At 37.8% G+C, this 18,525-nt stretch overlaps 1 protein-coding gene across 4 annotated transcripts in view; it reads right to left on the bottom strand.

Annotated features, from left to right (window-relative positions):
• EPC2 (enhancer of polycomb 2) overlaps nt 1–18,459 on the bottom strand; it is a 113,175-nt gene extending 94,716 nt beyond the window's left edge. For 3 of the 4 annotated variants that reach the window (XM_019646552.1, XM_019646553.1, XM_019646555.1), the window contains exon 1: nt 18,249–18,459. In XM_019646552.1, the coding sequence (XP_019502097.1) occupies nt 18,249–18,401 (153 nt within the window). In that variant the 5' untranslated portion in view covers nt 18,402–18,459. The remainder of the gene's footprint in view (nt 1–18,248) is intronic. The other variant, XM_019646556.1, reaches the window with a different exon arrangement.
• Between the last annotated feature and the right edge of the window lie 66 nt (nt 18,460–18,525).

Here is an 18,525-nt window from a genome sequence, read left to right as displayed (position 1 = left end):
AATCCAAGACTGGCTAACGGGAAGAAGAAACCCTACTGAAAACACCACAGCAGAAGAAGGCCATGAGAGGCAATATATGAAGACAGTGATTCGTCATCAGACACAGACGAGGACAAGCTAATGTTTGGGAGTTTTGACAGAGATGAGGAGTTGTATGAATTTTATGATGAATAAAACTTGAGTTCAATAACTTTATGTAATACATTTTTTTTTAATTTCGGGCCCCAAAATTAAGGTGCTTCTTATACATGGGAACATCTTATACATGGGGAAATGCGGTATATTAAAAGGATAATATATGACCAAATGGGGTTTATCAGGAAGGCAACAATGGTTTACATTCAAAATCAGTGTAATTCACAATAAAAAAACAAAAACAGTATGATCATCTCCATATACAGAAAAACCATTTAACAAAAATTCAATATCTATTCCAAACAAATTTTAGAAAGCTAAAAATAAAAGAGAGTTTCTTCAACTTCATAAAGGGCATCTACAAAAAAGCCACAACTAATATCATACTTAAGTACAATACTGACTATTTCTTTCCTAAAATTAGGAACAAGACAGGGATATCCGCTCTCAACACTTGTATTCAATATTGTACTGGAGGTTCTGGTTAGTGTAATCACCAGACCGGAGGCAGGCAAAAGACAGAAAGAATGAGCAAGCACCCAGACTGGGAAAAGAAGTAAAACGGCTTTTATTCACAGACCCACATGATCTTCTATGTAGGAAATCCGATGAAATCTATAAAAAAACTTCTGAAACTAATAAGTGAGTTTACCAATATTGCAGGATACAAGATCAATATACAAAATCAATTGTATTTCTACGTATTAGTTACAAACACACTGAAGTTAATATACAGATTAATCAAGAAAGATTCCATTTCAGTCTCAAGTGATCTGAAATAGAACAATGTGCTACTTCCTTTAAATACATACTGAAACAATCTACCAAAGATCAAACTTAAGAGCTGTCTGAATGAGTTGCTATGCAACCCTGTGAGGTCTCACAACCAGGAAATTTTGATGGGTAATGTTTTCATCTAGGTGAGAGCAAAGTCAGGCTTCTCAACTCTATCAAAAGAATTTTAATTATGCGATCCATATTCCTAGGATCTAAAACATCCGGAATATTTTTTTTCATTTATCACACATATTTTCAAACATCTCAACCTTTAATTGTATGTATTATTTCCTACCTAAGAATCTGTGACAGATTTAACTTTTTAACCAACCGAGTCTTTCAGTCTTTCAGTTACATAGTTGGCACTCAAATAGAGTTTAGGCTATCCAGTTCCTCCTTAAAAAGCCCAGATAATCAGCATTTTAGACAAAGCCCAAGGCAGTGGCTCTCAAACCTAAGTGTGCTTCAGAATCACTTGTAGGTCTCATTTCAAAACAGATGGCTGCGTCAAAACACCAGGATTTCTGATTCAATAGGTCTGGGATGGAACCAGACAACTCACATTTCTAACAAGTTCCAGTGTGATAATAAAGCTGTAAATTGGGGGACTACACTTAGAGCTACCAGTCTAAAGCAGTGCTACTCAGATTGTGGTCCTCTAGAAGTACAGACATTTAGAGTAAGCATTTGGAAAGTTTTAAAGCAATGTGACAGAGTAATTTCATGTCTGTTAAAACTAGTGACAAAAAATTGTGGCCTTGTAGTGCCTACATCTTTCTTTAATTTTTTAGTAACTCATTTTTATTATACTTGAGAAAAGTATTAGCAAGTAATTATGTTTTGAAAAACTGGTCTTTCACCACAGAAAATTTGAGAAACATTGGCCTAAAGAACATGGTATCCATCTACTCCTCTAGTATTCTAAATACAGTCTTTGTATTAATTATTAATAAGTAAAGTTACATGTATTTCAACAACTTTCCTCCCAAATATCAGCTTTAGTTAAAAATCAATAAAAGAAAAAGTCACCTTATTAAGGTTTTTGAGTTTTTCCTGTAAAACTGTAAAGACATTCATCAACAAACATATAACTACCTATCTGTAATGAATTCCTTTTAGAATTTAATAACAGAGTAAAGATTTTTCTGAAAAACAGCTGCGTTAAATTTTAAATGAATAAGAATTGAATCACCCATAGCTTCTCCTTGTATCTTAACTGCCTGTAGGAGTATAAAGAAGCAATGGGGGTGAGAGGACTTGAGTAACTGATACCTTAAATGTAAAAGTGAAAGTAATCTTATTGTGTAGAAATCTTTTGCCACAAGCATTTAGTAATTCTAGAATATTTGACTTAGAAATCAACTTCTGAAAAACAAATTATAAGTTATATAATATCAACTTGTTTCACTTGATAAAGTAACAAATGTTTACTTCTTAATCTGATTGTTAGGTTTTTGAAATCTTGTTTTAAGTTGAGAATTTCCAAATGCTGATTAAGATCATGACCTTCAACAACTCTAATTCAGGAAGGTGACAGTAACATCAATGTAGCTTGATCTTAAATGTAAATATTCACACAACAATGGAAATGAGCAGTAGAGAAAATTCAAAACAGTAGGGAAAATAAGTTATTGATATTTAGCTTTAAAAAACACTTGATATTCAGTTAATTCATTTATTAACAAAGTCTTTTCTGAAATTATTTTGCACTCCTTGAATACAAGAGTAGACAGATAACCCATACAGAAGTTTTCAAGATACCTATATATGAAAATAACCAAGAATTAGATCACTGATTATGGGGAATGAAAAAGGTTAGCAAATGGACTTACTCACCAGAGAAATTACACAAAATTACACAAAAAGAAAATGGGTACCTTACCCCCAAAAAGCTGTGTCAGGCTAGATAGCTGCTATACATTGGAAAAAATGCTTGGGAAGCAATTCCTCCGAAACTACTATATTTGAAATGGGCAATAGGCAAAAATTTATTGCCATCAGTAAATAACTATGAAGTAATTGTCTGAAGAAGGGAAGAACACTCAACATTTATCAGTAATTTGTCAGGCTTTTAGAAATTCAGCAATCTTAACAAGCTCCCAGTTAATGGCAAATCCAGATCCAACTGTGAGTAGCAAGGTTCTAAACTATGTAAATATCTCAAAAAAACGTGTCTTTATGGTATAGCCACTATGGAATACAGTCTGACAGCTTTTTTCTGTTTAAGTTAAACCTTTTTAATGTAGCTACTATACAATCAAGCCATTTCACCCTCAGGTATTTACCCAAAACAAATGAAAGCAGATACACACAAATGTTTGCAGCAGCTTTATTTATAGTCACCTAAAATCAATCGACAGGTAAATGGATAAACTGTGGTAGATCCATAAAATGGAATACTACTTAGCAATAAAAGGGGATGAATTATTGATAAGTGCTATATGTATGAATCTCAAAATGATCACGCTGAGTGAAAGAAGCCAGACTTTCAAAAGAGAATATACACCATATGATACCACTTGTGTAAAAGTCTAGAAAATGCAAACCACTAATCTACAGTAACAGAAAGCAAATCAGTCTTTTCCTGAAGGGGAGGGCTTATAAAGGGGCACGAAGGTGATAGATATGTTCATTATCTTAATTGTGGCAATGATTTCACAGCTGTATACAGGTGTCAACACTTACCAAGTTGTACATGTTAAGTATGTACAATTTATGTGTCAGTTATATCTCAATAAACATATTTTAGAAAAACCAGCTTTCAAATATGAAATTCTGGCTAAAATAATGTCACTATAACACATAAATTCTAATTCTTTGAAAATTCCATGTAATACAGTGATATTGTGATTTATAACAAATGTATATTTGGTCTTTGTCACCATTCCTGGCACAGAGCTCCTAAAACCCTTGGAATTTCCTAAGTGATAAAGGTGCCCTGATATTCCTAAGAAATCCCTTTCAACTACACCTCAGTTTATGTTAATGAGATGACTTTTGGAAGGCAACTAATGATGAGGGCTAGTTTCCAGGAGAACCAATTATGTGATTAGAAGTGTTGAAACTTTCAGTCCCACCCCCTTGACCTCTGGGGAGGAAAAAGGGGATGCATGTTGCAGATCAATCACTGATCACCAATGATTTAATTAATCATGCCTATGGAACGAAGCCTCCATAAAAAAACCTAAAATGACTGGTTTCAGAGAGCTTCCAGGTTGGTGAACACGTGGAGGTGCTGGAAGACTGGCACACTCAGAGAGTGGGCACTCTGCTCCCCTCGCCCCATACAGTGCCCTATGCATTTCCTTGTATCTGACTGTTCCTAAGTTACATCCTTTTCTAATAAACCTGTAACCTAGCAAGTAAAATGTTTCTCTGAGTTCTGTAAGCTGTTTTAGCAAATCAACTGAACCGAAGAAGGGGTCACTGAAGCCTCCCATCTCTAACCAGTTGGGTCAGAAGCACAAGTGACAACGTGGACTGCTATTAGCATCTGGAGGTGGGGAGGGGGTTGAGGGATCGGGAGGGAGGCTAGTAGAACTGAGCCCTTAACCTGTGGGATCTAATGTTATATTCACATAGGCAGGGTCAGAATTGAGTTGAATTGTAGGATACTCTGCTTGCGCCAGAGAACTGCTTGGGGGACGGAGGATCCACACATCACAATGTCAATATCTGACTGGATACAGTCAGTATCCACACAGTATGCCTCTACTTAGAATAAGAGCCTCCCCATTTTGGGACAGGGGAGGGATGAAGGTGGAAGGTGACTCAGAGGACTCTTTAAGATTTTTCTTAGTTCCAAGTGACCACTGAAGAGTAGGTAAGAAAGCAGGAGGTGATCCAGTGATTTAACAATTAGATACCAATAAAGTCACAGGATATAAAATTAACATATAGAAATCGATAGCTTTTTAAAATACAAGCAAGAACAAATTATAAGGCATAATGTGAGAGGAAATGACATTTACAATAGCAACCAAATAGGTAAAATTCCTAGGAATAACGCACAAAACTAATACAAGGAAACCACTCCTGAAAGCTATATACGGAGACTTCAACAAAGGAAGAGAAAACCATGTTCTTGGATAGGAAGTCAACATCACAAAAATGTCCAATCCTCTATAAGCTAATTTATAAATGTATGGTGAATCCCAATAAAAACACCAACTTTTTTCTTAGACAAAATAATTATAAAGTCCATATGGAAAAATAAACAAGAAACAATAGAAACGAAAACTCTGAAAAAGGAGAGCAGTAAGAATGGGAGAAGTTACTAACTTTATCAGGTACTTTTTTCTGTTCTTGTTTTTTGGTTAATGTTTGGGGTTTTTTCCCCTGATTTTTTTTAAATGATAAAAATATAAAGATAAAATAATGAAATGATCGATTAATGATTAAAGTTAAATTTTCTGGGGCCGGCCGAGTGGCGCGATGGTTAAGAACTCGCTTGGGATGCCAGAGGGCCCCGGTTCGGATCCCACATATGAGGGCCAGTGACACTGCCCTCCACGGCTAAGATGCTGAACAACAGCTCAACCTGGAGCTGGGCTGCTGTGAGTCGCTGGCGACGGCGTAGGCTGCAGTCCCTGTGGCAGTGGGTTGCCATGGGCTACCGTGTGTAGCCAGCAGCCAGCGTGAGCGGCCAGCAGCCGCAGTGAGCGGCAGTCCAGAGGCCGGCGACTGATCTGCCTCGCCAGAGAAGAGCGCAATGATGGTGCCAACTTGGGCCAGTGAAGCAACATCCTCCACAACTAGATTGAAGAACAAAATGACAGCAACTTGTCTGCTCTCCTTCCCCCAATTCCCCAGCGCTGTTCCCATCCCCCCAATTCCCCAATAAAAATTTTTAAAAAAAAAAAAAAAAAAGTTAAATTTTCTGCACGATGAAACAAAATAGAAAGTTAAGAAATAAACCCCAATGCCTACAAAAATTAAAATATTATTAAAGTGGCATCTTAAACCAAGGAGAAAAGACGAAATTTTTTAAAAAACGGTGTCTGCATAACCAGATATACATTTGGATGAAAAAAATTGGACCTACAGAGCAGTATATACTAGAACAAGCCATACAAGTTCTAGAAGAAAACGAGGTAATTAAGAACCTGAGAGAGGGAGAAAAACTCCCTAACTTTAATTAAAAAACCAGAAGCATTTCAGTTCCTAAAAGAACTGAAAACTTTCTATTTTATTCTTTTAATGCTCTATTTAGTCCTCGTTTTCTGCGTGTTTTTAATGATTTCATTGCTTACCCCTCCCCTGACCCCCAAGTGTAGTGCTGTCTAATGTTCCTAAGCACAAGAGGGTGATGATGTGCCTTTACAGAGAAAATACATGTGTTAGACAAGTTTCATTCAGGCAAGAGGTACAGTGCTGGTGGCTGTAAGTTCAATGTCAATGAACCAACAAAAAATATTTATATAAAGTATCTTTAAAGAGAAACATATATAAAACAAGGTTATATATGCACTGACTGGTTGATGAAAATGTTGTGACCACAGGTTCACAGAAACCTAACCCTGTATTTCCACTAGCAGCCATGGTTCAGTATTCATTAATTCATTGTTTATGGGAACTTTGCAGAACATTAAGTACTACAAAAAATGAAAATCCACTGTGTGTGTATGTGTGTGTGTCAAGGTGTGCTTAATTTCGTGGATGGACACACACACACACACACACACACACACACACACACACACAACTATGAGTCACAGAAAAAAGTTTGAAACCCAATGAATTAGACCACCAGAGAAGAAACCCTGAGAGGAGAGTGGTAAAATGGCTGGGCAGACTGGAAGGGATCATGGGCACACATGCTAACCCTTTTTTTCTATCTAGAACTAGAATCACTTATAAATTGTGATTTGGTTGTTAAATCTAGGGTACAGCCTACATATGTACTTTAGAAAAGCATCCCAGATATTCTGCTGTGTGGCCTAGGTGAGAACCACTATTCTCCCCCATAACTGGCAGTTCTCAAAGTGGGGTCCCTGGACAAGCGCATTAGGATCACCTGGGAATTTGCTAAAAATGCAAAATCCTGGGCCCCATCCCAGTCCTACTAAACCCTACATACACCCTAGGAATAGTGACCAGTGCTTTAACAATCTTTCCAGGTGATCCTGATGCATGTCAAAGTTTAAGAATCACTGTCCTAAATCTTTTGTTATTTCTTTTGGAGATATTTTGAAAGCCCTGGTGAATTCTGCTAAGATGGCTAAAGCTATTTCAAATAAAACCGAAGGGCAACTGCTATCGTTACCCTATTGAAGCTCCTATAATGTATAGACAAGCTTCTTCCAAGCAGTTTCTTTACGGAGGGCGACCCCTGTGCTTTAAGCCAAAGTAAGTAAAATCTGCATGTTACTTGTATAATAATCAAGCATCGCTGTTTCTTTAAGCCATCCTCCATAACACAAAGTTTCTTTTCCTCAGAACTTTTTAACAGGCACTGTTCTTAACATGAGTTTGCCTGTCCTAAAAGGTGATACATTAGACCACAAAAATTCCTTCAACCCCCTAACAATTCTCCTGGGCATCACACTTCACAATATGAACACTATTGACATGTGTCTGTATGTATATAAACAAAGGGTGCTAAAAAAAATGTAAACATATTTTAAGAAAGGAAAAAACTGTTAAATTGTAATACCCAATATATACCGATAACAAAAGATGAATACAAGTCAAGTTTGGCTTCTGCAATTACAAGAGGTGCTCAAAGTGATTTTAATAGTCTTTTTTTCCTTTCTTAAAACATGTATACGGACGGCCGAGTGGCACGTTGGTTAAGAGCTGGCTTGGGACACCAGCTCTGAGCAGCAGAGCTCCGGTTCGGATCCCACATGAAGGCCAGTGACCCAGTGACACTGCCCTCTACAGCTAAGATGGTGAACAACAGCTTGACCTAGAGCTGGGCTGCCGTGAGTCACCGGCGACGGCGTAGGCTGCAGCCCCTGCTGCAGTGGGCTGCCGTAAGCTACCGTGACTGGCCGGCAGCCGATGTGAGCTGCCAAGAGCCACCGTGAGCAGCCGTCCAGAAGCCGGGGACCAATCTGCCTCACCTGGGAAGAGCGCAATGATAATATCAACATGGGCCAGTGAAGCAACATCCTCCACAACTAGACTGAAGAACAAAAGGACAGCAACTTGTCTGTTCCTCTCCCCCAATTCCCCAATAAAATCTTTAAAAAAAAAATTTTTTTTTAATAAAAATAAATAAAAATGTGTATACATTTTTTGGCTGTGTGTGTGTGTGTGTGTGTGTGTGTGTGTGTGTGTGTGTGTATAAAACTTATGGCATTCTTGCATCTAGAAATAACTTCAAAATTCATTTATAAAAATTCAACAGTATATTATACTCAATGAGCTATTACATTAATTCATATATACTCTTGTTCAAATCATGTCCCTCGTGACACAAATATCCACTATATGTCATTTTTATCTTCCACATAACATTAAACCTCATATGGCGTTCTAAGTGTACAACTCTTTTCCATGGGACTGAAGGCTGCTTGAAGACAGGTGCCACATCATACATAATATCCTCCTTCCGTGTCTGAAGTACACAGCAGGTACTATTCATTTCATCAGCAAATATTTAGTGAGCAGCTACCATGTCATTCACTGTACCAGGTGATGGACACAAAGGTGACACAGACAGTCCCTATGTTCGTGGAGCTATCTACTAAAAGAATAAGCATCACAAACAACTACAATGAAAGACTAAGAGTGCAGTCTGTATGAAAGATTCAGTTCACCAACGTGATACATGACATAAGACAGCTTTCTTCAAAAGGGTATTGCTCTTCCGCCCCAAATTGCTATGGAAAGCCATAATTGTTAGAGATATACAAGTCACTTAATCAGTAGTTAATCTGACTTTAACATGTTTTATATATAAAAATAAAAGTCCTATGTACAATGCAAGGCTTACTGACAATCAAACTCCCACATGGGAATAACAAGGTTCGATATCCAAACTCCAAACAATACATCAGAAAGCTACAACTTGCCAATTCTCAATTCCTCAGAGATTTTAAGGGAGGAAGTTTAAAATAAAAATGATCTGACTTTATGCCTCTAGATTAAGAAACGAGCTCTAAGATCACATATTACTCACTTATAAAATGAATACAACAGGAGAAATATTTGCTCACTTTACCAAGTAAAAAGCATCTGTTGAGAAATTTTCTAGGATGCACGCACACACACACACATGCGTGCACACAGTGCTAACAACAGCTGCCTCCATCGTCTGGGGGCATGAGGAAGGAAGGACACTTGCCTTTCACGTATATCATTTTGTTATTAAGTTTTTACCTTTTAAGTCATGTTGATCTATTATTTTTCGATGTTAAAAAACTAGAAAATGTCTTAGACATGAAAATAATATATTCTGTTTATAGTAGCACCCTTTTTTATAATGATGGTAATAAAATCTGTAGCCTATGTATTTGGGACACGGATGACACAAGAATGGGACTGTTATTCTGAGAATTAGCTGAAGATTTAGTTCTCTTGGCTATTAACTTTTAAAGTCTTTAATTGTTTTAAATCAGTTTGATTGTTAACTGCTTTGCCAGAAAACAGACATGGAAGGAGGAAAACAGTATCAATCTGCTAATATCTGACAGATGTAAAAATATATTTAATTGGCAGGAGAAAAAAATGTGACACTATACCACAGAATAATGTATGGAGATACTTTACATATTTTACTCTTCCACATTCCTTCACATTTATTATCCTGTATAATTAAAAATTACCTATAATAAAAAATTAACAATTGCCTGTATAAGGCACTGACAAGTCTTTACCAAAGAAAAAAAATTAATCATTAAAGTTACTTTTTCAGATACTTCTTATTGAAGAAATATTGTCTAATGAGGTAAAGTGATGTTTCTTCCTCAGAGGGAAAGTGACAGAGGCCAGGACTGGAACCTAAGTCACAATTTTGAAGTTCCAACAACTCCATCAAATTAGTAGTACAACTAAGGGCTGCTTGTCGACTCCCCAACCATTACATCCTTTGCCCACCAAAAAAAAAAAAAAAGAGTAAGAAAGCTGAAAGTAAAGATATGAGGATATGAGTTACAGAGCTAGTAGACAGGCTAACTCTTCCATTCTGCCTTCTTCAGACTGCACAGTAATACTAACTGACAAGAAAAAAGAAACCTAAAAGCAGACATATAGAAACAGTGCTCAAATGAATCTGGAAGTGACTGCCACTTTCATCCAGTATAAAACCCACAAGGAACAGTCCTCCATTATGAACTAGGCAAGTCTGATGTTCTGTTGCATTTAACTGTAGATGAGGCAAAAAATAATGAAGGATCAGTTTTAAGATGAAATCAAATCATCATAATGGACCTTCTGCTAGCTACACTGGTCTCCTTCTTGGCTTATTCCCCCCTATTACCCTTTCCTCCACAGGCTGTCTCCTATGCAGCCATTAACTATTTTTCTACCCCACCTCTATTAAAATGAAATAAAATGCTGAATAGTATGCTTAGTAATACAGTCAAACTCAATCCCAGTGGCCAGGGTCATGGTCAATGCCTGTATTACAAACTTTTTATCATTTAAGTGCCTGGGTAGGTATCTAGCCCTTGCTGAATAAAACAAAAGACATGATATCTTCCTTCAGGCATTTCGTCTAATTGGGAAAACAAGCATCTATTCTCTCACCTGTTCTCTCTCTCTCTCTCCCTCTCTCCTTCTCTCCCGCTCTCTCTCTCTCTCTCTCTCTCTCTCTCTCTCTCTCTCTCTCNACACACACACACACACACACACACACACACACAAAACACACACTCATGAAAAACATGACGTATTAGAAAATTAGAATAAATTCAAGTGTTAAGGGCTAAAAGTATGCCAAAATTCAGAGCAACAAGAATAGTAAAGATAGTAAAAGAAAATTTCATGAAAGCAAGGGAACTGATCATATCCAAAACATACAGGGTGAATTGTTTTATTGATGGCTAGGGAAAAATAGTGTCAGATAGTGGATTAAATGTAACTGATCCTCATTACAAAAGAACTCTAAATCAAATTGACAGCATTTGCAATAGTGTAAGAGTTAAACCTTAACTGTCAATATCTTCCTAGTATTTAGTCTCTATTTGTTAGTTCTATTCATCTGATTAACATTCTGGACAATATCTAGTAGGAAGACATGTGGATTCACAGATGCAGTAATTTTTAGGGCCAAAGGTGCTTTTAAGGTCACTCAGTCCAATTCTATTTTATAAATGAGGAAACTAAGGGCCAGGAGGTTAAACAATTTCTTTGAGGTCACACAAAATTCATCCCTTACTACTTTGAAAATTAATAAGTGTGAAGGGTTTGCTTTCTTTAAAAGGATTCTGGAGACTTCCTTTATAGTCCTTAATTCAAATTTCATTTAAAAATGTCATACAAAATATTCTAATCTCATTAAAACACCTTACAAATTTAAGGTTTGTAAAAACACACTAAGTATACAAATTCACCTTGGGTGAAACCATGAATTAAAACGATTTAACTCCGCAACTTTTGGTTATGATGTTATATACCCACCAGGAGATCTCTCAGGGCAGCTCTCTGGCTATAGCCCCATTCTCAGGAGGGCAGCCCTTAATAGCATACCTACACTACCTGGTAGGCTTAAAGGTAGATACCTAATGCAAGCCAAACCAATAATGCCCTCTATCTCAGGAATCTGGAATTTTGAACTGACAGAAATACAACAATGATGGTAATAATAGATAATATTTACTGTATGCCATGAACTGTCCCAAGTACACTACAATTCATCCTTCCAACAACCCTATATTTAATAGATGAAATTAACCTGCCTGAGGACTCAAACCCATACAGTCTGGCTCCAGGACAATACACTTAACCACTACCCTATACCACTTCTCAAAAGCCTGGGTATTGTTATACTTGATGGACACTAATGTCACTTGCTGCTGAAGGACCCATAGCAGCCCTGGTTCCTGGCCTTCCCAACCTTCACTGTTTAACCCTTCCTTGGTGTGAGGCAACCCTCAGGAACCTTAAAGAAACCAGCTTTGGTTTAAAATAAACCAAATCTTTTACTTGAAACCCAACCTAATGATCCCATCTGTCAAATATTTTTAGGCCTCGTTTTTAGAGAATTGATACAGATAAAATCTAAATGTACACCACAGACAGGCCATTCTTTTAAATATTTTTTAAAAGACTGTGTTTACAAAAGGCATTCACTACAAAGTTTCTTTCATAATATCATTCCATGAGGCAAAAAATTTTAATGACTCCTCCATGCCTATGGGATAATAAATGATAAAACAGTAGAGATGTAATGAACCTTAGATATCATCTAGTTCTCAACCCACTCTTTTTACAGATGAAGCAGTACCATGAAGAGTCCTGGAGTCAATCACCCCTAGGGCCTGAACTCAAATATCAGCTCTACCCTATTCTGGTCTAGGTAAGGGTGCCCTTGGGCAAGACAATTTCTAAAGCCTCAGGTTCTTCTTCTGGAAAAGAGAAAACAGCATCCACACACACATCGAACAGTTATAATGAGCTCTAAAAACCATCTACTGAGTTTAACAAGTGCCTGACACATGCTCAAAATAAATGGTAGCTGAGATGGGAGTGAGGAACAACCTGAGGTTCAGAGAAGGTAGGCAACTTTCCCAGATCACATGGCCGCTTAACAAACAGAACCAAAACTTAGAAAACAGATTTCACACTCCACCTCAATGCTCTTTCTTCTACACCATCCTACAAACTCCTGGGATTAACATTCAAAACTACCTATAATCTGACATAATCCTACCCTTTTTTCAACCTAATCTCCACTCCAACTTTTATTCATTCAATCACCAAATATTTACTGAGTGTCTTCTATGTTCTAAACAGTTTCTAGTGCTGAAGATATAGCAGGGAACAAAGGAAGGGGAAGAAAAGAAGTAAAACATTTGCATGTCCAAAAAAAAGGAGAGAAAGAACTAAGAGAATGACATGCTCAGAAATAACAGACTGCTACCCTCCTCAAGTTTCTACCAGTATGGAAAAGATAGACAAGGATAATTTAAAAACACATAACAAGGAAGAATCTTCTTTAGTCTACTTAACATCTATAGAACTTGCTTTGAATGTTTCTGCACTCAAGTATTTGCTTCAACAAACATCAAACAACCAAACCTGAAAGCCCAAATTGCTAAATCTCTCTCCAAGGAGCCTTCTCCATACATTCCAGTAACAATTTTCCCTCCTCTTAACTATACTGACATTTAACTTTTTCTACTGCTCTTTTAATGTCTGCCAGGTTGACTTCACCTGGTAATTTTTGCTAACTTCCCGAGTATGTGTTGGTTTTTTTGTTGTTGTTGTTTTTTGTTTTTGTAGAGGGCAGTGTCACTGGCCCTCATATGTGGGATCTGAACTGGGGCCCTCTGGCGTCCCAAGCCAGCTCTTAACCAACGCGCCACTCAGCCAGCCCCCGAGTATGTTTTTGACCTCAATGATTCATTTATGTTCCCAGAAGTCAAGATCTATATCTGATTCTTCTTTCAATCCTAACACTTGAGCACACAGCCTTACACATATTAAACAGTTTCCCAATGTCTTATTTAGATAACACATGGCACTTAGGAGATGGTATTTGCTCTTGTTGAGAGAATAAACGCTTAATGTTTTTACAATATCAATTTACAAAGCTGCATTTTTATATCCTCTCCAGAACTCCATTATGAAACAAGAAATATATTAGTGCCAAAATAACTTTGACATGGTAAAGACTAAATATATTTCTACTCTATCTTTCAAAGTATCACTTAAAATATTAAGCTAATGACAAACTTACACAACTAACATACAAAAGGAGAAACGGTCATTCAAATCAGTCATGATCTTTTTATTTAAAAATAAATGGAACCACACGTGCTTCACAGAGATTCTGGTTCATTCTAGTATGAAACAATATCTTACACAAATGTACGTACACTTATGAGAGGGGTAATTAACACAAAATAAAGACTAATATTGCAACCATACCTATGCTAAAAAAGTCTATATTTAAAGAAGCCTCTGACTCAAGAGGGGGAAATAAAGATTTGGTATTTAAGTATACATAGGACCAAAGTAAGAAACCAGAAAGAATTCCTGGAATAATTTACCAAATTCTGCTAATGAGATACAGAGAGAGATAGAGCAAGAATTTCACAAAAACAGCTTTTGGTAAAGAAAAAGAAGCTCATTCAGTACTCAGTAAACATTTATCAAGCATTATGTTATGTGCCAGGTACGGTTCCAGGCATTTGGAATATACTGATGAACAAAACATGCAAAGATTCCCACCCTTACAGAGATTACATTCTATTAGGAGAAAAATTTAATTAAATAGGATAGTTTCCTACAAGTTTCTTATATGCTTAAGATAATATAAACACTCACATAAACATAATGGAGTCAACACAGGAAGAAACAAAGTTAACAGACAAGGAAAAAAAAAAACAGAAAATCTGAAAGGCCAAGAGCAAAAATCAAAATTAAGTGATGCAAAACTACATTTCTTAATAATTTAATAGTCGAATCAAATTAATATATTTTACAATTCCCAAAAATTATAAAAATTAAAACATTACTTACACAAACTATAATTAACAATAGTTAATAATTCAGGATCCTCTAAGAAGTCAACATGAAGCACAGTGGTTATAAGAATGGGCTTTTGTGACATTAAAGACTGGGATCTGAATTCTAGCCTACCCAGTTACTAGCAGCGAGGCCCTTCAGCCTCTTCATCTATAAAATAGGAACAGTAATACCTCAAAGGGCTGTTACAACGGTTAAACGAAAATCAAAAACTAGAAACCACTCAAATATCCAACAGACACATGGATGGATGAATATATTACATCAATTCATTGGGATATTATTCAGTAATAAAAAATAATGGACTGATGCATGCAACAAGGATGAATCCTTAATGCATCAGGCTGAGCGAAAGAAGCTAGACTTAAAAAAGTATATATGATTCCATTTACACGAAATTCTAGAAAAGGCAAAACTAATCAATAGTGAGAGAAAGCAAATCAGTGGTTGCTTAGGACTACTGGTGGAAGGGACTCACTTGAAAAGGAGCACACAAGGGAACTTTTTGGGTGTTTAAAATGTTTCTATATCTTGATTGTGGTGTTTCCATCAGTGCATCAATTTGTCAAAATTCATCAAGCTCTAGGCATTAAATGCATGCATTTTATTAAAAGTAAATTATACCTCAAAAAAGTTGACTTTTTAAAAGATTAAATAATACACAGTTCTTAGCATAGTATCTGGAGCACAAGAAATACGCCAAAAATAACAAATATATTAAAAATATCGATTACCACTATATAAATTCATGGGGAAGTAGCAGAACACACTGATCACTTGATATTTCTGGTTGTTTAGATTCTAAATAAACATTAAGTTTACAGTATCTGACCTAGACCAAATGTCATGAGGAGCACTAGAGACCAAGTTATAGGAAGATGAAACTGGCAGACCTCAGGCAAAAAGTAATAAAAATAAAAAAAGTAAAAGATGCCTGCATGTCCAAAAGAAAAAAGCTAAGAGAAGTGTATGCTCAGTAATGACAGAGTATTACCAATGCCAAAGAACACCAAGATTACCTCATCTAGATTATCAAAATATAACTCAAAATTGAGTCAATGACTATACAAAGTTTAATGACAGTCCAATATCTACACAGACGGTCCTTAATTTTATTGGGAGGTGGGGGGGGCGGATGGAGAGGCGCATGTCCATGAAGTCAAAGGATTCAGCCAATCAAGCAGAAAAGGGGTCATGATCAAAGTGTGGACAGTTTATAAATGCCAAGCAACAAATCCATAAACCTTGGCAATAAATCCATAAACCAAGGGGGTTTTTTTGTTGTTGTTTTTACAAGCCTATGTGATTAACAAATATTTCTAAAAGTCACTAATTAGGAACATGCTGACAATAGAGGTTGAATTAAATAAAACTCAAATGAAACACAAGTTTGTGAAATTTATATTTTATTGCTGCTTAGACCTGCTTATCAAGGGGGGACATTTTTTTTAAAGAACACATAATTCTGCTTAATAACAGAAGTGCTGTAAAGAAGTTCAGAAGTACTAATTGGCTGTTAACTCATGCAAGCGCAAGTCTTCTGACTTATATGTTAATTTAAAACAGAAAAAACCAGCACCCCATTTGGACATTCTGGGAAGCAAAAGACTTTTTAAGACTATAAATCTTAACTGTCAAGGTTTGTTTAGTTTTGTTTTGATTTTAAGAACTTCCACTTGTAACATTAAAGAGGCTGAAAAGGCAGGACAAGAGAGTCAAGAAGTCCTGGGTTACAACTCTAGTTCTAGCAGAACCTGGATTTCTTTTTCCCTAAAACTGGGCAGCTGAATCAGGCTTCTGAAAAATAAGCCAACTTTGGCATTCATGTGCTAGGTTGAAAATTACAAGTTTTACTGAAAAAGTTAATAGTACAAAATTGTGATAGGGTTAAGCATTTATTTTTAATACATCATTAAAAAATAACTAAACTGCAAGTTTTCTTCCTAAATTCAGATAAAATACGTATGTGGCAAACTAAGGACCTAAAGCAATAACTAAGTATAATGCTGATCACTCTGCAAAAAGTAACAACTTTTCCAGAGGCTAACTGTTCATGCTAGAACAGATTCTTGATTCAAGTTCTTTCCAAACCAAAACAATAGAATCCAAGTGGTTATAAACGAGTACGACAGTATCAATACTTTAAGGCTCTATAAGCCACCTTTCTTTTTGGGTCAAAACCCATAAAATAATATTAACAGAAATTTAACTTTCTGCCATCCAAAGTTGTGTTTTCTTAAAATTCAAGTCAATTAATTCTTGTACATACTATCACCTCCTTATTTTAATTATATTTTCCATGGAAAATTGAGTTAAGTTAGAAATAAATTTTATTCAAAAAACAAAAAGAAAAAGAATTTTCACATGAGTTAGCTCGAAACTTTGAGCATTAAATATTGGGTTTTCATCCTATTTATTTAAAAGGAGCTGAATGTTGAATATTCGTCCCTATACTGTGGCCATATTCATTTTCTACTGAAAGTGCAAGACTTTTAAGTAATGAAACACCAAAGAGAAATATGATTAAATCACAGCAGAAAGTAGTAATAACAGGGTAAGATAATGAGGTCAGAACTCGAGCAGCCAATCAAAGGCATAAAAGCATTTCCTGCAATATTAATAGTCAAAAGAGAAAACCAATCACGGAAACCTCAAGCCTTCTTTTGACAGTCACAGAAGCAAGAGAACCAATCCATGCACACCCGGGGTTGACAATAAGGCGGGACCGCAGATTCATTGAAAAAATTCTTGAGGGTGCAGTTACTATGAACTTCGCACGCAAGTAACACCACTCCAAAGTCATAAACACTGTCAAGCCAGATGAAATTCAACCATATGCAAAATTTCTCCCATCAGGGAGAGAAAGCAACATATTTGTCAAAAAGCGCTGTATTATCAAAAACGCAACTGTCAATTTAAATACACTAGGTTATCAACTTCTAAGACTCCCCTCCGATGACAATTCTCAGGGAGGTGACACCGAGACAGCACAGCGCCTGCAGCCCGCTGCTGAACATCCCGGGTTCCAGTCTAAGGCTGCGCACTGAACGGGCACCCTAGGCAGGCAGAGCTGTCCCGCTCGGCGACACGGAGCTAGCGGGTCTGCGGCTCTCTAACGCCACTTCCCGCTGGGTAGTAGTGGCCCCCACCCTCCCCCGTCGCAGTGCTGCACCGACTCATCCCGCTGCACCACCGCGGGCCTGGGAATGAGGATTACCTTGCTAGAAGGAAGATGTTTGTTTTGAAAGCGCTTTACTTTCCATAAGTCATTTCAAAGAGAACCCAATGCAAAACTAAACTTAAAAGGGGGTGGGGGGGACCTTTCCCAGCCAAAGGATCCCTTGCCCATTCACCCCGCACCGGATGGAAAAAAGGTAAACAGAGGCCCTACGCCAAGTGCGGCCAGATCATTCCCTACGCCATTCCGGGCCGCCGCTTACGGAAAGGCCCCCTTACGGCAGCGTAAGCGGCGCTGAGAGCTAATCACAACACTGGGACGCAACAACATGGCGGCCGCGGGCGGGCGCTGCGCCGGCCGAAAGCGTTTACGCTACTCCGCCGGCGTAGAGTCCCATGCGTTGGAGCGGCAGCGGCGCCCTCCAGCGAGCGTAAAGCGCGCTGTGAATGGCGAGGCCCGACTGACAAAGGGGAGGGGGGAGGAGGGAAGGGGGGGTAATAAACACTCGAGTCCCTACCGATTCCTCCTCCTTCTCCATCCCGGTGGGCATCTGGGGCACGGCCCGGTTGATGGAGACGCAGTCGTTGAGATCAGGCATGTCCTTGCCGCGGTAGATAGGCAGCGGTTTGGCGGCGTCCAGCGCCCGCGCTCGGAAGGAGAGTTTACTCATTGTCTCCCCGCCTTACAGGAACAGCCCGGGCGGCGGCGGCGGGGCGGGTGAGGTGCGGCGGAGGGGACAAGACCAGGGAGGAAGGGGCCCGGCTGGCCGGCAGCGTCCCGAACACTCAGCACCA

Source organism: Hipposideros armiger, unplaced genomic scaffold (genome assembly GCF_001890085.2).
Source record: "Hipposideros armiger isolate ML-2016 unplaced genomic scaffold, ASM189008v1 scaffold_104, whole genome shotgun sequence".
Taxonomy (NCBI): Eukaryota; Metazoa; Chordata; class Mammalia; order Chiroptera; family Hipposideridae; genus Hipposideros; species Hipposideros armiger.
The sequence above is the reverse complement of the archived record's forward strand: the minus strand, read 5'-3'. Positions and strand labels throughout refer to the sequence as shown.